At 52.8% G+C, this 18,331-nt stretch overlaps 1 protein-coding gene across 1 annotated transcript; it reads left to right on the forward strand.

Annotated features, from left to right (window-relative positions):
• Positions 1–75: 75 nt before the first annotated feature.
• Positions 76–17,737, forward strand: HDAC3 (histone deacetylase 3). The gene is made up of 15 exons (XM_004611105.2): positions 76–218; positions 343–425; positions 1,961–2,103; positions 7,856–7,937; positions 8,043–8,099; positions 8,222–8,277; positions 8,596–8,729; positions 9,350–9,430; positions 9,766–9,839; positions 9,989–10,053; positions 11,541–11,630; positions 11,745–11,803; positions 12,015–12,094; positions 12,940–13,097; positions 17,115–17,737. The coding sequence occupies exons 1-15, from the start codon at positions 164–166 to the stop codon at positions 17,182–17,184; spliced, it is 1,287 nt and encodes a 428-aa protein (XP_004611162.1). The 5' UTR covers positions 76–163; the 3' UTR covers positions 17,185–17,737.
• The last annotated feature ends 594 nt before the right edge of the window (positions 17,738–18,331 follow it).

The following is an 18,331-nucleotide window of genomic DNA, read 5'->3' on the forward strand; positions in this document are numbered from 1 at the left end:
CGTGGCCTGAGCGCGGCCGGGGCGGGGCCTGAGCGTCGCCGGGGCGTGGCCCGGGCCCCGATTCCGCAGAGGCCCGGTGCGTGCTGACGTAAGACGCACGGCTGGGAGCGGGGCGGGTGGCCGGGCGGGCGGCGGAGGCACGGGGCCTGCTCCCGCCGGCACCATGGCCAAGACCGTGGCCTATTTCTACGATCCAGACGTGGGCAATTTCCACTACGGTGAGGAAATGGGGCTCCCCGCGAAAGGTTTGGGGGCGCTGAAGTTGCAGAATGCGGAGGTTTCCAGGCGGGGGGCTGCCACTCCAGGCGTGGGAACTGACGGACTCTCTTCTCCCACCCACAGGGGCTGGGCACCCCATGAAGCCCCACCGCTTGGCATTGACCCATAGTTTGGTGCTGCACTACGGGCTCTATAAGAAGATGATCGTGAGTCCCAGCGTCTTTACTGAGGATGAGGGTGGAAGCAAGCTGCGGCCTTAGGGCTGGGTAGCCAGCACGGAATGCAACAGTGACCAGCCCCTGGAGTGGGGGAGGATAGATGGAAAGAGCTAGAAGCACACCAGATAGGCTAGTGTTGGTGAGAGCGTCCACAGACTTAATTTTCACCTGAGGACAGCCACTTGTCTGTTCGTGGACCAGCCCTTGGCCTAGAGTTAGGTGCAGGCTTTCCTCGGCGTCTCTGAGTTCAGCGAAGACTCCACAGCTCTGTGTGTCCGTGTATGTGTGTGCATGGGAAAGCAGGAACTGCCCTGGTATTCCCTTTTCAGCCTAGAACACCTCTGTACATTTCTTCTTAGTGCTCTCCCAGCGTCCCCCCACAGCCCTCTTGTGGTCTGTCTGTCTGTCCCCAGCTTGGACTCTGTCTTTGTGGTATGTGATTGTAACTGTTAGGCTTAGTCCTTACCTGTTGCAATAGGAATGATCGTCCACTGCTTGTGCTCAGGTGACTGGTAGTAGAAAAGTGAAGTGAGTGGATAATAAAAAAAATGAAGGTGATAAAAGCGCATGAATCTGTGAATCCCTGGACATTGTTTCTTGGTGTGTAATTGTGTGCCTTTCTGGGGAGAAAAAAACTTCATGTTCTTGTCTAATTTTAGGTAACTTGTCTAATTTTGAGAGTTAGGTAACCCTAACTCTAATCCAACTCTTACTTAGTACTTTGAAATTTTCCTTCCTTCCTTCCTTCCTTCCTTCCTTCCTTCCTTCCTTCCTTCCTTCCTTCCTCCTTCCTTCCTTCCTTCCTTCCTTCCTTCCTTCCTTCCTTCCTTCCTTCCTTCCTTCCTTCCTTCCTTCCTTCCTTCCTTCCTTCCCTTCTTCCTTTCCTTTCTTCCTTTCTTCCTTTCTCCCCTCTGCTCCCCTCCTCTGCAATGTTCAGGGTCCTGGGGCCACTCCCAGGGTACTGGGCCTGGAGATGTGAGCCTGATGGTGATTGACTGGTCATGCTGGGGACCACCAGGGCTGCGCTTTATGCTGTTGGGGGTACAGGAGGGACTATGCAACAACAGGGATCTAACTTTGGGCCTTGCACATGTAAGACTTGGACACCAGCCCTTTGCGCTGTCTCCGACCCTGGCACCTTCGGTTTGAATTAGAATGTTGTCATTCAGAATTCTCCAAGAGAAGAACTCAGAAGGGGACAGAGAGGGCCTGGGGAGGAGAAAATGAGTAAGGAATCAGGAACTCAGCGACAGAGCAGGTGATGAATCAGGCTTCAAGGTTGGTCTGGAGATGGGAAGGAGGCAGGCTCTGTAGTCTTTGGGGACGTGGTCACACTAGCCCCCCCCCCCCCCCGTGGCAAATTGAGCCTCTTTTCACTAACTTCTGCCTCATAGGAAAACTACGGTTTGGAAGGTGAAGGGTTTGCCTAAGTGATTTGGTGAAAGAGAGGCGTGAAGTTTGGCGGTCTCAGCCCCTAGGCCGGACTGGCTCTGCCTGGGTTCACCTTGTGTTTCCATCTCAAGGTCTTCAAGCCATACCAGGCTTCTCAGCATGACATGTGCCGCTTCCACTCCGAGGACTACATCGACTTCCTGCAGAGAGTCAGCCCCACGAATATGCAAGGCTTCACCAAGAGCCTCAATGCCTTCAACGTGGGCGATGACTGGTGAGGGGTGCCCGGGGCTTGTGATTCTGGCATGTGGGGATATCTGAAGGCCATCTCGTGGCAGCGTGGGATGATAGGACTTGGAGACCTGTTTATCGTTTACTCCTTTGGTTATTCAACAGATGCTTATTGGTCATCGTTGTTCTAGGCCAGGTCCTGTGCTGAATGCTGGGGATGCAATGATAAAACAGTAACCCTACAACCACATTTTTTTGTTTTGTTTTTGGACCTCACCCGGCAATGCTTAGGGCTTACTCCTAGCTCTGTGCTCAGGATCGCTCCTGGGAGGGGATGTTCAGGGGACCCTTGGCAGTTCTGGAGATTAAACTGGGGTGGGTTTTATACAAGAAGCAAGCACTTTAATTCCTGTACTAGTTCTCCAGCTCCAAATTCCCCAATCTTACTTATTTACTTATTTAAATTTTTCCTCTCTGGGGACACAGACAAGGATGCCCTTAATTCAGGGATTGAGTACAGGGCCTCTTATTTGTCCTGGGTGCTTCCTGAACCACTGAGCCCTGGCTCAGAGCTGTCAAGACTGCCTCAGTGCTTGCAGGCAGGGCCCCACGGTTTGAACTCCCTGCTCACATGGGATTCAGCAGCCAGACTGTCATCAGCTCATTGTCACATGTGGATGTGACACAGTGGTTTGAGCTCAATGAGTTCTTGATCCTGCTGGCAGGGACTTAAGGCCACTGAGCGTCTGTCTTTCAGATCCCAAACCCTCAATTTGAATATTCTAATCTTGAGCAATCCTGGTGAAGGAGAGAGACCTGTCAAACAATGAGGGTATCAGTCGGGGAGAATGATCTCCTGGGGAGTGGGCTGATCTGTGGGGGCTTCCTAGAGGAAGTAATGAAGATTGACTGAGATCTGAAGGAGTAGGAGGAAATTAGGTGAAAGGTGGCTGGGAGGATGGAGGGTGAGAGGCGGAATGTAATGGGCAGTAAGGACAACATGTACTAAGGTTTTGTGGTAGGATAGAGAATGACTCATTTGATGAACAAAAAACGGCTGACTGCAAATAAATTATGGAAAGTGATTTTTCAAAGTAAACAGCCTTTACTACTGGAATAGAGGGAAATCACTGAAGTGTTTTTAAAAAGCCAGAGTCATTTTTCAGATTCATAGTGAGTTTGTATCCTATTTAAAAAAAGCAACAACCAAAAACCAAAACACCTTAGAGTTAGGCCCTTTGGGGAGGAAGCAGACAACTACAACATAATTCTTGTTTGTTTTGTCTTGGTTTTGAGCCATGCCCACCTGTACTCAGGGCTTACTACTCGTTCTGTGCTTGGGGGACCATGTGGGGTGCTGGGGATTGAACTGGGTCGACTGCGTGCAGGGCAAGTGCCTTACCCGCTGTATTATCTCTCTGCCCCCCCAATATTCTTTGCTCACAATTCTGGTGTGGATCTATGGAAATATAGTGACCATAACAGATGCCATTTATTAATTTTTTGGCGGGGTGAGGGTGGCCTCTCCTAGTGATGCTCAGGGCTCACTCCTGCTGTATACTCAGGGATCACTCCTGGCAGCGCTTGGGAGATCCTCTGCTGTGCCAGGGATGGGACCTGGGGCAGCCTCGTGTGGAGCAAGTACCTTACCCACTCACTGTACTCTCTCTCTGACCCCTTATTCATTTTCTTTGGGGACAGGGGACACACCCAGTAATGCTCAGGGCTCAGGGATCACTCGTGGCAGGTGCCTTATCTCTCCAGCCCTTCCGCTTACTCAGTTTTGTTTTTCAGAGCGTTTGTTTGTCTGGCTCACTACCATTGGAGCTTGGGAAGCTGAGGGTGGAATGGAGCCCCAGGCTCCCGCGTGCAGAGCTTGTTCTCCAGCTCTTTGAATCCTCCCGCCAGCCCCTTTATTGACCTTCTTATTGGGCAGAGCTGTTTCTCTGTATCTTAGAACAGTAGAACACTCAGTACACACTTGAGCCAGTTGCAGCACTTAGAGCAAATGACCAGTCTTCTGTGTCCCCTCCCGTTAAGCTATCAGAGTAAACCCCAGGTGTCACATCCTTTATCTGTTCACGCTTCATCATATAACTTTAAAAAGTTATTTGAAAAGAAAAGCACAGTATTGTTATATCTACTAAATGGGTAATAGTTTTTTCCCTTAAAAAATATACAGTCGGTAGGCACGTTTATCCACTTGTTTCACATTTGAAAAAAGATTCTTTTTTTTTTTTTCTCTTTATGTCACACCTGGCAATGCACAGGGGTTACTCCTGGCTCTGCACTCAGGAATTACCACTGGCAGTGCTCAGGGGACCATATGGGATGCTGGGAATCAAACCCGGGTTGGCCGTGTACAAGGCAAATGCCCTACCTGCAGTGCTATCGCTCCAGCCCCTGAAAAAAAATATCTTGCACCTGATTTAAACTGGAACCTGAACAAGGTCCACACATTGCATTTGGTTGATGCATCTCTTAGTTTTTGGAGTGGCCGTACCCAGCAGTGGCAGTGATCAAACCTGCTTGCAAAGTGTGTATTCCAGCTCTGAGCCATCTCCCCAACCCCAGTCACTATAGTTCTTCTTCTTTTTTTTTTTTTTCTGGGCAGTGGTAGAGAGGTTTGTGAGTCACACTTAGTGCTCAGGGACTGTTCCTCAATTTGTGCTCAGAAGTCCCTCCTGGCAGTGCTTGGTGGGACCACACGTGGTACCAGACATTGAGCTGGGGTCAACAGCATGCCAGACAGACTCCTTAACCTCCTATAGTGTTTCTTTGACCCAAGATGATGTGTTTCTTGATTTGTAATCTGGAGCATTTCTCCTCCTTTGAGTTAAGTTCATGGAGAAACAACTTATTGAACCTGGAGTGTTCCATGCTAATGCTTCTGTTGGTTGAGTGCTAGCTCTGCAATGCTGAGATTGCTGGTGTGTTCACTTCATTCTCACACCAGTTTTGAGCTGTATAGTCTTTTTCCTGATGTAAGAGGAACTGAAGATCAAAGAGATGTGAGTAACTCTGCTTGAGTCCTGTAACTGGTCAGTGAAGATGGGATTCACATCCAAAAACCAGGTTCTTATTTATTTTTTTGGCCGCTGGGGCTTGAACACACATACACAGGCCTCATACATGCCAGGCCTGTATTATGCATTCTACCACTGAGCCATTTCCCACCAAGAGTTCAGGTTTTAAATTTTCTTTTTTTTGTTTGTTTGGTTTTGGGCCACACCCAGCAATGCTCAGGGGTTCCTCTCAGCTCTGCGTTCAGGAATCAGCCCTGACGGTGCTCAGGGCACCATGTGAGATGCTGGGGATTTTGAACCCAGGTTGGCAGCGGTGTGCCAGACAAGTGCCTTACCCGCTGTACTGCTGCTCCCTGCCCCGGGTTTTAAAATTCTACACCAGTCTCCTACTTTGAAAGGTTGTACCCAGACAGGCGACCTGGCCAGGGTGAGAAATCCTTCTCTTAGGCTTTCCCTAGGCTTTCCCAACACTTTCCCAACCTAGCCCCATGCTCCTGCGGCCTACGGTGCCTTTTGCAAATACCCTTTGTTGTCCGTTCAGCTTCTCCAAGGCCTTCCCAGCCTCCACGAGGCCTTTCTTGACCTCCCCAGCTGCAGACGTCTGTCCTGCACAGGCTGTTCCGCCAGTTTGGTGTTCGATCACATGCTGTCTTGGGAGGTTTCTTGATGTTTTGTTATTGCTGCTGCTGCTATTTCTGTGTTCACTTTATAGGTCCGGGAATGCCAAGTCAGCCCTCAGGCCACAGCTGGAGCCCTGTAAATGCTCTTCATCAGTTAGGGACTTTGCACGGCCCCATTCCTACCATCCGACGTAATCTGTGTTCCAGGAGAGAACCAGAAATTCTCCTTCCTCCCCTCTTTTTTTCCCTTTAAATTAATTTCTGATGGTTTTCAAAGTAATCCAATATAGAAAACTGAATTATACGCTAAGGCTTTTAATGAGGGTGTGGGGGAGGCGTTCCCAGGGGCCCTGTGGAAGTGGCTCGGTGGCTAAAAGCATCTGCCTCGTCAGTGTGAGGCCGTGAGCTCAGTCCCCGGTGCCATCTGCAGGGCAGCAGCCTCTCATACCCGGGTAGGCGGGTGCAGGCTCCACCCCTAAAGTGTGGGACCTGGGGAGCACCACAACTAAAGTGACTGTGCAAGCAGGTAGTCAGGAGGGCAGCCTGTGTCCAGGAGGTGTGTGAACACCCCAGGGACCCCCTACCCCTCAGTGAGTGCTACAGGCAGTATGTGTGTGGATGCCACAGAGAGCGTGACCCCTGGTGAGCACACGTGCTCGGCTGAAGTAGAAGCCCCTCCTGGGAACACCAAAGCTGGCATGCACCCCTGCAGCCAAGTGTGATATTCGCATCGTCATAGCAGCAGTAGCCATGGAGGGAAGGGGAGGGAAGAAGGGAGCCTGCAGAAAAGAAAGGCAGCCCCAGGCCAGTCTCTTCTGCTTACAAATCCCTCTCCCCAGTGCTCCCGCTGAGAACACCTGTAGCTGCTGCTTCTTTCATCTTTGGGGTTCCCCAGTAGTAATACTAATCTGTTATGCATAATCTGTAACTACTTAAAGTAACGCCTACTGTATAGCAGATACTGTTTCATCAGGGCTTCCTCCTGGCTTTGCACTCAGGGATCATTCCTTGCTGGGGCTTGGGGGATCAAATCCGAGTTGGCCTAGTGGTAGGCCAGCGCCCTAACAACCACTGTCCTATCTCTCCAGTTCCACCAATTTATTTTGTTTTAGGGTCACACCTGGAGTTGTTCCCAGGCAACTCCTGGCGCAGTGCTCAAGGATCACTCCTGGCAGAACTTGGGGATCAGCTAGGGCTCCCACATGTGGAGTATGCACTCCAGTCCTTTGAAGAACTAGCTCCCTGGCCTGGATTTTTTATTTTGTTTGTTGGTTTTGTTGTTGTTGTTGTTGTTGTTTCGTGGTGCTGTATATTTTAAAGAAGTATTTGAGCACACATTGTTAAATTCTTCCTGTGGGTTATCTCATTGGCATTGCTATTTCATGTATTTAGGACTACAACTCTTCTTTAAAAATGTTTGATTTTGGGGATGGAGTGATAGCACAGCGGGTAGGGCGTTTGCCTTGCACGCGGCCGACCCGGGTTCAAATCCCAGCATCCCATATGGTTCCCCTGAGCACCGCCAGGGGTGATTCCTGAGTACATGAGCCAGGAGTGACCCCTGTGCATTGCTGGGTGTGACCCAAAAAGAAAAAAAAAATGTTTGATTTAAAGAACACCATTTGATAATGTGTGGGACACATATGTAATGCACATAGGAGAGACTTAAAAAAACGAACAGGATTCGGGCAGATGGTACAGCGGGCAGGGTATTTGTCCTGCATTTGGTTCACTGGGGATTGAGTCTGAGCACCACATATGATCCCCCTGAATGCGGAGACAGGAATAAGCCCTGAACACTGCACCCCCCCCCAAAAAAAAAAAAAAAAGGAAAGAAAAGAAAAAACCAGAGCTGAGTCTGGAGATGTAGCTCAGCAGCAGAATGCGTGCAGGGCTTTGCAACCCACAGGCCCTGGTTTCAGCCCGGGCACCGCCAGGCACCCCGAGAGAAAGGAAACAGGGAAACCAGAGCTCCTGTTCTCGCTGAACTTAGGTCCCGAGAAGCTGCCTGCTGCCTGGCGGTGGAAGGCTTCTCTGGCTTGGGGGGGGTATTTGTGGAGTAACTGGCAGAGAGCTGGCGTGTTGGGGCGGGCGGGGAGCAGGGGAGCTGTCCGAAGCTGGAGGGCTCCACCGCTGCTCTGCCCCACAGCCCCGTGTTCCCCGGCCTCTTCGAGTTCTGCTCCCGTTACACCGGTGCCTCCCTGCAAGGAGCCACGCAGCTGAACAACAAGGTGACCTCCAGCCCTGGGCCTGACCCCCCACCCTCACAGCCTCACCCCTGACCCAGCAGGGGCTGGGCAGGGGGATGGGCTATGAAGTGGGGCCTTGTCTTTCAGATCTGTGATATTGCCATTAACTGGGCTGGCGGGCTGCACCATGCCAAGAAGTTTGAGGTGAGTGCCACGGCGCCGGGAGGGGGCTGGGGGAGGAGGCTGAGAGTGGGTGGGTGAGGGCGGTCCTCCCTGGGCAGAGGCTGAGGGAGTGTGCCTGTCACTAAGACGCCACCTCACCCTAGGCCTCTGGTTTCTGCTATGTCAATGACATTGTGATTGGCATCCTGGAACTGCTCAAGTAAGTAGCCCAGGAGGAGAGGGGGAGAGGGGGAGGGATGGATTTAGGAGTCTAGGCTGCCCTCGCCCTGACCTCCCCTCCCCCCAGCTTCTCCTGCCTTCTGGATGCTTTGCTAAGTCTGCCTCTTCCTGCATCCTGGCCGCTCACATTTCAGCCTTCTCTGCGTTTCCCTCTTCCCTGGTCTCCAGGCTGGAGCTCCAGGGCCGCCCTTGGGGCCCCGGGGTGGTGTCAGGTTTCTGGGGCCCAGCCAGCCAGGCACTGGGGGGAGGCGTGGATGGGGTGGTTTCCTTGGGGGCTTCACCTCTTCCCTCACTCCAGGTACCACCCGCGGGTGCTCTACATTGACATCGACATCCATCACGGGGACGGTGTCCAGGAAGCCTTTTACCTCACCGACCGGGTCATGACCGTGTCCTTCCACAAGTACGGAAACTACTTCTTCCCTGGCACAGGTATGGGGTCAGGGTGACTGTCCCCTGTGCGCTCCTCAGCTTCCTGTTCAGAGGTTACCTCACCTGACCACCTCCCCCGTGACCCTCTCAGGGCACTTCCTCTAAGTATTTATTGTGGCCTTTTATCTGCTAAGGTGTTTCGGTTTGGTTTGGTTTCTTTTTCTTTTTGTTTTGGGGCCACACCTGTTGGTGATACTCAAAGTTTATTCCTGGCTCTGCACTCAGGAATTACTCCTGGTGGGCTCTGGGGACCATATGGGATGCCGGGGATGGAATCCGGGTCAGCCTCCTACAGGGGCAAACAGCCTACCCTCTTTACTATGCCTCTGGCCCCGTATGTGTTTATCTTCTGCCTCCCTCCTCATCAGGCCCAACCCCACGAATAGAAGCTTTATTAATTTAATGGATGCAGACGATGTTTACATATTTATTTCACTAGTTCTCTTTACTGGCACGTCCCCAGTGACGAGAACACAGTAGGACCTCGCAAAGTGGGGGGGTTGAATGACCGTGTGCCAGAGGTGGGCCACAGGTGAGGTGAGAGGTCCTCAGCTGGAGCTGAAATAGCTGCCTGTGGCACCCCCTTGCCTGGCTCCATCCACACCCCCATCTCCGTGCAGGTGACATGTATGAGGTCGGAGCGGAGAGTGGCCGGTACTACTGCCTCAACGTGCCCCTGCGGGACGGCATCGATGACCAGAGTAAGTGCTCTCCCTCGTCCTCTTCCTGCTCGCTTGGCCTCAGCCGTCCGTCCTTGATCTCTCCTGCCTGGCATTGTCTACTTGTGTGCCAGATGAATGACCCCAGGGACCGTGATGCCCCCTGCTGTGCATGTTTCTGGGAAAAAGGGTCCATCAGTAGCTCCGCTCCGCCCCTCCCAGGGGCCGGGGACTCTCGGGAGGTTCTGAACCCGGGGCTGGATTCTCTGGGCTGCCCCTTTCCTCAGCGACCTGCTCTCTCAACCCCTTTTTACCTTTTGTTCCCTGTCTCCCCATCCCCTTGGGGTGCCAGGTGCCCACCTTTGGCCCTCTCCCAGGTTACAAGCACCTTTTCCAGCCCGTGATCAACCAGGTGGTGGATTTCTACCAACCCACGTGCATCGTGCTGCAGGTAAGCCCGTGGCTGCCACCTCCGGGCAGGCTCGGGGTGGGGGTAGGCGTGCGGGGCACGGTGCAGGGACCATGGAGGTTGGAGGGTGTGGGAAGCTAGTGCGCTTGGCCGGCTGGCCGGCACAGCCACTGGGGTTCTTGCCTTCGCAGTGTGGAGCTGACTCTCTGGGCTGTGACCGCTTGGGCTGCTTCAACCTCAGCATCCGAGGACACGGGTGAGACCTGCCGTCTTCGACATCCCTGGGTTTGCAGGGGGCCTTGGGCCTCAGGACACTGAGTGGGCATTGTCGGGCGTGTTTCTCACCTCTTACTTACAACCAAAGTCGGCTGAGAGATAAATACCAGTCAACTGTAAAATAGCCATAAATTGTACTTGTGCCAGAAACTCTTCTGAGTGGGGAGTTTCAACTCATTCACTCTAGATGTTTTTATTAAACACTTACTACATTCCAGGCACTGTACTAGGAGTTGGGTTGGGGTGGGGGGCTGTCATGCCGGAACTCCACGGGTGTGCAGTGGAGAGATTTCTCAGTCACCACAGGGTAAGTCGTAGGAAACTCACGAAGGAACAGGACAGAAAGCCCAGTCACAGGATCCCCGGGGGCATGTGCCTGTGGACAGCTGTATTTGGAAGGGGATGAAATTTGCGTGGGGGTCCTGGAGGTGGAGATGCGTGAGCCCGAAGGGGAGCAAAGCAAAGTCTCTTCTGAGCCGAGGAAGGGCAGAGCACAGGCTCTCAGATGGAGAACAGGAGCCTCAACGATGAGGTGGAACCAGCCAGAGAAGCGCCGGCCAGCGCATAGGAGACGGTGGGGAAGCCAGGGCTCCGGGCTCCGCTGAGAAAGCGGGGTGCGGGCTGGAGCCATAGCACAGCGAGTAGGGTGTTTGCCTTGCATGCGGCCAACCCAGGTTCGATTCCCAGCATCCCATTGGGTCCCCCTGAGCACCGACAGGAGTAACCCCTATGCAATGCAGGGTGTGACCCAAAAAGTGGAAAAAAAAAAAGAAGGCGGGGTACTCTTTCAGACTCGATGGGCAGCGGGGGGACTGGCACGCGATCCAGCACATGTTTCAGAGTGCCTGCTCTGACCCGCTGCGAGGAGGAAGGTTTGGGCTGGGCAGAGGTGAGGAGTGGAGGTGGGAACAGCAGTGAGGCACGGTGCCAGGCTAAGATGAAGGGACTGACAGTGGCACTTCTGTTCCGGGGGCTCGGGGCTGGCCAGACTCGCTAGGGCAGAGATGAGAGTAAGTCTGGCTCCAAAGATGGGGCGCTGGCTTGGGTGCAGAGTTAGACAGAGTTGGGTGTGCTTCAGCTGAAAAAAATTGTTGAGGGGCCGAGACTGGGATTGAGGCTCTTGGCTTATATGCAGTAGACCCGGGTTCGAGTCTTGGCACCACTTGTGGTTCCCCCACCACCTCCAGGAGTGACCCCTGGGCACAGAGCCAGGAGTAAACCTTAAGCACAGCTGGGTGTGGCCCCCACACAAAACAGACACACCAGGTCAATCAAGCATGTTCCCTGAGATCCAGCGTCTGTAGTGCAGTCTGCATGGCTCAGGGCTGAGACTCCATGGATTTCACTCCCCAGATGGAGGTCGGGAACGTTTGGCCTTGCCTTCTGCTCCCCTGTGAGCCGTCCTGAGGGGTTTAGGCTTTGGCCGACGGTGACGTCCTCTGCTCGCCCCCCTGGTCTTGTTAACAGGGAGTGTGTGGAATATGTGAAGAGCTTCAACATCCCCCTGCTGGTGCTGGGTGGCGGCGGCTATACCGTCCGGAATGTGGCGCGCTGTTGGTAAGGGGTGCCCTGATGCCCGCCCCTCCCCGTGGGAACTTGGGGCTCCCTCAGGGATGCACCCAGGGGCCTTCGTCCCCCTGCTCAGCCTGCCCGCTCTCTGGACGGTTTCAGGACGTACGAGACGTCGCTGCTGGTAGAAGAGGCCATCAGTGAAGAGCTCCCCTATAGCGGTGAGTGACACCTCTCGTGACCCCCGCCCCACGGGAGGACCGTTCCCGCAGGACCAGCCGGGGACCTTCAAGGCTCTGCAGACCGAACCTTGGGCTCAGGGCAGGGAAAGGGGGGGCGGGGGCACACGGGGCTGTTGAGGCGGGAAGGAAAGAGACTGAGAAATCGTGGGCCCCGCCTCCCGTCTGAGCCCTCCTTCCAATCTCCCCGAAGAATACTTCGAGTACTTTGCGCCGGACTTCACGCTCCATCCAGATGTCAGCACCCGCATCGAGAATCAGAACTCTCGCCAGGTCAGCGGCAGCGGGGGGACGGCCCGGGCTGGCCTAGGAAGTGGCAGGAAGGGAGGAACCAGGGGAGAGAAGAAAAGTCTCACCCTCTCAGCTGTGAGGCGGCCCAGGTTACAGGAGAGGCGACTGGGGCCCCAGGGAAGGGCGGGTCTCACCCAGGGGACTCCAGCTGGGATTCCCACTGGGATCAATACCCACGAGAGTTGGGGTGACTGACAGCTGGAGAGCGGGTGCCCTGGGCGTCCGGGAGCTGCTCACACACACTCCTTCCTCCCTCTCTCCGCCCCCCTCCCTCTTTCCCTATTTCCCTCCCCACTCTCCCTCTCTCTTTCCCCCTCTCTCCCTATCCCTCTCTACTTCTCTCTCCCTCCCTCTTTCTCCCTCTTTCCCTCCTCTCTCCCCCTCTCCCTACCCCTCTTTGCTTCTCTCTCCCTCTCTCCCTGTTTCTCTCTCTTCTCTCTCCCCCCTCCCTCTCCCCCTCTCCCTTTTCCCCTTTCTCTTTCTCTCCCTCTCTCTCTTTCCCCCTCTCTCCCTATCCCTCTCTACTCTCTCCCTCCCTCTTTCTCCCTTTCCCTCTTCTCTCCCCCTCTCCCTACCCCTCTTTGCTTCTCTCTCCCTCTCTCCCTGTTTCTCTCTTTTCTCTCTCTCCCCCTTTCTCTCTCTCCTTCTCCTCTTTCCTTGTCCCCCTCTTTCTCTCCCTCTCTCTCTCTCCTCCCTCTCCCTATCCCTCTCTACTTCCCTCTCCCTTTCTCTCTCTCCTCTTCTCTCCCTCTGTCTGCCTCCCCCTCTCTCCCTCCCTCCCTCTCTCTCTGTCTCTTTCCCGCTCTCCCTCTCTCTTCCCCAACCAGTATCTGGACCAGATCCGCCAGACAATCTTTGAGAACCTGAAGATGCTGAACCACGCGCCCAGTGTCCAGATCCATGACGTGCCCGCAGACCTGCTGACCTACGAGAGGACCGATGAGGCAGACGCAGAGGAGAGGGGTCCCGAGGAGAACTACAGCAGGTCTGGGGGCGGCTTGAGATCAGGGATTGCCCAGGGGGGCTCGAGTAGGGCCTCAGCAGTTGCGTGCGTCCCTGCAGGCAGGAGGCCCTGGCCTCCAGTCCCAGCCGGCAAATGGAAGAGTCCATTGGAAGGCTTCCTCCGTCCCCCCTCGCTTACCCTCGCACTTCCCCACCCCTGAGACATACACCTTTTTTGGGGGGGGTGGGGTTCGGGAAATTCCTGGTGGTATTTGGGGCTACTCCCAGCTCTGTGCTCAGGGGCCACTTCCATTAGTGTTCAGGAGACCATGTGGTGCCACGACAGAACCCAGATGCAAACGTGCTGTCCAGCCTTTTAGGCTATCTCTTTAGCCCTGCTGTTTTTTTTTTTTTTTTTTTTTTTGTGGAGGTGGGTGCGGGGTCGCTACACCCATCCGTGCTTAGGGGTTGCTTCTGGCTCTGCATTCAGGAATCACTCCTGGCAGGGTCGGGGACCCTGTGAGATGCTGGGGATTAATCCCAGTCTGGCTGTGAGTGAGGCAAGTGCCCCATCCTGCTGTCTTATCTCTCTTCCCCGATGAACTCTGCTGTTTTTTTGTTTGTTTGAGTTTTTTAGTTTAGGTTTGGGGGCTACCCAGGCTACCCAGTGGTGCTCAGGGCTTACTCCTGGCTCTCACTCACAGATGACTCCAGTCCCTTCTCTGTGCCATTTTTATTTTTAAGCATTTATTGTAAATAATTCAAACAGAACCCAAATATGTTGTTTGCTCTCACACAATCTCTTTTCCATTCCCCACAGTAGCCTTAGTAGTGCAATTTGTATCTTTGCAAATACAGATTTATCTGTGTGTGATTACAAGTGTGTTATTCAACACACATATCTAAACACAAACACAGATAAGCTCCTTCTCAGGGTTGGTGGTGTGGGTTTTTCTTGTTTGTTTTCTTTTTAAGTGCAAATTAGATTAGAGGTTCCCAAACTTATTTCACCTACTGCCCCCCATTAAAAAAGAAAAAATTACTCAGCCAGGACTCCCCTAGAACTCTGCCCTTTTTCAGCGAACAGTGTGTTCCCCCAAATCCCACACTTGCATTCAGGGCTGCTCTTGCCCCTCCTGGATCTTTCCGGCACCCCCACAGGGCAATATCGCCCACTTTGGGGAAACATCATTCTATGTCTGTTGCTCTACAACTTTCAACTGATTGGTGTTTTTCTAAGTTATAAAATGCAAGTTTTTTCATGCCCATATACAGCTCTGCTTCCTTCATCAGCTGGTTCTGATCCATTGCGCTGCTGTGGATCTTTAGGAAAGTTATTTACCCTCTCTGAGCCTCTGGTTTCACCTCTGGTAAAGTAAGACTTGCCATTTGCATCACTTCCCCCTTTGTCACCCCTCACAATTGCTGGGACTGTGGTAATACCCTTATGGTAATACCCTTACGTAAATGTTTTATTTCGAGTGGGGTGAGATTCCTTGAATTGTTTCCACCAGGTCAAAGGTTGAGCACACTGAAATTTGTTAAATCTGCTGCCGTATTGCCCGGTGGAGTCTGTGCCAACATATACATTCAGTAGCATGGTGCTGCCTTCAGGTGTGAAGCGGGAGCGGCCATTGCCCGTAAAGTGCCCTCTTAAGGCTTGTGGTTGCCTTTGTTAATTTTTTGCAGGTATAATCACTCTATCGAGGTTATTTTTTTTATTTTTAAGTCTTCAGTTCTCTGAGAATATGTACAGATGTAGCAAATTGGGGGGTAAGGGGAGAGATTAGGCTAGAATTTTTAAAAATCCCCTAATTCTGAGGAATGGAGGGAAAGGACGACCCCAGAAGTGCAGGAACTGATACGCTCAGTGCTCCGGAGTGGGGTGGGGTGGGGGCGTGCAGGGGCCGACTCCGTCCCCCCCACTCCCACACTCCCACACTCCCGGGGTGTGAGCGGGCCCTGCTGCAGGCTGATGGGCTTCTTTGACGTAGGTCAGGCCTGGACTTTACTGCCCGCCCCGCGGGACCCTTGCACGCCTCCTTCAGAATGACTTCCTCATTCTCCTGATAGAGGAAGTGTCTGAACATCTGGCCTCAGGGATTCCTCTTCTTCTTTTTGTTTTGGCCCACACACAGCAGTGCTGGGGTGGGGTGTGGGGGGGGGGAGGGAGAACCAGTTTGGTACTCACAGGGCCACTGGGAATCGAAGCTGCATTCGGGGCAGATGCTCTGGCCTTTGAGCCATCTCCCTAGCTCAGGGACTCCATTTTAAATAATTTTCAGGGCTGGGAGCGGGTAGGGCATTTACCTTGCACGTGGCAGACCCAGATTCAATTCCCGGCACCCCGTATGGTCCCCTGAGACCTGCCAGGAGTAAGCTCTGAGCACAACTGTGTGTGCCCTCCCCTTCCCCCCACAAAAAAACAAACCAAAAAACAAACTTGTTTTCCTTTGGCCCAGTTTGGCTTTGTCACACAGGCCTGCTCTCTGCATTTGGCGACTGCAGCCAGCAGGAGCCTCGGGCCTCCGTCCCAGTCCTGGCCTTGCTGTCAGACCACCCGCCGAGTTCCTGGTCTTGGACGTCTAGCTCCAGTCTGCCTGTCATTTGAAGAGTAGTAATAAGAGTTACCACTTTCTGTGGGTTTGCTAAGCACCCGGTTTTGCTAAGTGCTTCATATTACGTATCACCATGCATATCATCATTCAATTGCCATTAGAAGTGAAGTGGCTGTTAGGTGTTTTTACGCTACCAGAGGAGGAATCTGAGCTCAGAGAAGTCAGTAGCATTCCAAAGGACACACAGCAAGGCCTTTCTTGTGGCTGAGAGCCCAGTATGCGCCTCTGCCTCTGCACCTTTAATCTTTGACATCTGAAGGTACACCGGAAGGAGCCATCACTCCCCTCAAGCAGATAGGGCCTTTGCTGGAACCTCAGACACGCCAGGCATGTGCTTTACTGCTGAGCTCTGTCCCCGGCCCTCTTTGATGAGACTCTCCATTCTCCTCCAGTTATCAGCTGTGAACACGAGGATTTAGTTACCAAGTATTCATGTTCTTCCAGAGGGTAGTTTTTCCCAAAAAGAAAGAAATCAGCTTTGAGTACGGCATGGACGCCGTGTTGTTGCTTCACATCCCTTCACTCGCTACAGGTTCATACTTCCTCATTGCCCCTCTGCTTAAACTCTCCACTGCACTGCGAAAAGACTCGAAACTTCTGACCGCGGCTTTCAAAGGTTCTGCGCTCTTCCCAGCGCCTCTGACCTCTCCCATCACTGCCCTTGCCCACGTACCAGCCCCCCAGCCAGCATGGCGCTTGCACCTCCTCACTGGGATAGAATGCACCAGTGTCGGGGCCACAGAGATAGGACAGTGGGGAGGGCGCTTGCCTTGCATGCAGCTGGCCCAGGTTCGAGTCCTAGTTCCCCAGAGGGAACAGCTAGGAGTGATTCCTAAACTGAGCCAGGAGTAAGCCCTGAGCACTGCCAGGTGTGGCTCCCCCCATCAAAAGGAAAAAGAAAAGAAAATCATTAGTCTCTTTCCACTCTGTAACTTTTTTAGTTTGTTTTTTTGCAGCTTGGACTTTCTGAGGTCTTTGCCAGATTCTTCTCAGACTTACGTCTGAACCCCTTCAGACAGCCCTCCGTAATAGCCCAGTCTGAAACGTTACCCTTTCCCGCCTGGCTGAGCTCTCTCAGTTTCTCCCTTTGTTTCGCTGCTTTCACAGCACTTTCCCCCTCCTAGGTCATCATATTTATTTACTTCATTTGGTTATGGTCACTGTCCTTTATTGGGAAAGTGTGGTGGACAGGCAGAAACCCTGTCCGGTTTATTCTCTGCTGTATCACTAAGGTTTACGATAATATCAGCATGGGGGAAATCCCTGAGTCAGTTCACTGAGTGCACGATTGGATGAACAAACAGTAGCGGATCTCTTCCAGTAAGAGAAGGGTGGGTTCCTAATACAGGGGACCCCGGGAGCAGCTTCAGAAAGATCCCTGAAGTGGGAGAAGACTGGAACTTGGCTAGTGGGACCTTGACCTCGCTCCCTTTGTTTTGCAGGCCAGAGGCACCCAACGAATTCTATGATGGAGACCATGACAATGACAAGGAAAGCGACGTGGAGATTTAAGAGTGGCGGGGCATGCTGTGTCCCAAGGAATTCCTTTTACCTCCTGGGCCAGAGGGAAAAGATGTCATTCCCCCAGCCTTGGGCCAGTCATTCTCAGGGCTTTTAGCAAAGGGGACATGCTTGGAGACCACATCTGGTTCTAGAACCAGCTACTCTTTCCACCCCTCCCACGGCCCGACAATGGTACCTGCTAGAGATTGGATGAGGACAAGGATAGCTGTCTCTAAAATATCTTGGCTCTAGAAACGAGGCTCCAGTTCCTCTGACCCTCGTACCCTTCCCTGCTTTCCTCCAACCTGAGATCTCTAGGCTTGGGAGGAGAGGCAGGACCGAGGTAGCCTCGCCTGGGTTCTCCTGATGCATGCCTTGCTTCCGGTGCAGGTGGAGAGGGAGGGGTCCTAGGGACTCTGACTCCCTAACACCTACTAGCCCTCTATGATGGAAAGGACGGTTGAGAGTTGGAGGAGGATGTGATAACGTCCTTTTCTAACTTGGCTTCGTGTTCATTTTACCACTGTTTTTAATCCAATAAACCAAGTTGGTATTTTTTGTACTTTTTGCCTGTGGGGGAATATTTTGTCTTACCAGCTGCCTACGTACAATAAAGGGAGAGGAAAGGGGAATGGGCAGGATGTACACAATGAAAGTGATCATTGGCATCCACTCAGCACAGAACTCTCGCGTTAGGCCTTATGTATGCGACATAGGTTCTCTTATAGATACAGAGCTTAGAGAGTTAAAGAAACAGAGCTGTGCAGATTATCCGCTAAAGAGAAGAGCAGTGGGGCTGGAGTGATAGCACAGCGGGTAGGGTGTTTGCCTTGCACGTGGCCGGCCCGGGTTTTATTCCCAGCATCCCATATGGTCCCCTGAGCACTGCTAAGGGTAATTCCTGAGTGCAGAGTCAGGAGTGACCCCTGTGCATTGCTGGGTGTGACCTAAGAAACAAACAAAAAAAGCAGAAAGTGACTTTAAGTTTTTGAAGTCTGGTGTTTGGAATTCTGTTTGGTGAAGATGCACTGAAATAAAATATGGCAAGTGTGTGTTAGCACAGGGCCTGGTATAGGTAGTTTCTCATTGTCCAAATGGTCAGTGTTAGGAAGGATGCTGGGTAACGTAAGGAACCACAAGCATGCACTCTTCCCTG

The sequence above is a fragment of the Sorex araneus genome, chromosome 6 (genome assembly GCF_027595985.1).
Source record: "Sorex araneus isolate mSorAra2 chromosome 6, mSorAra2.pri, whole genome shotgun sequence".
Taxonomy (NCBI): Eukaryota; Metazoa; Chordata; class Mammalia; order Eulipotyphla; family Soricidae; genus Sorex; species Sorex araneus.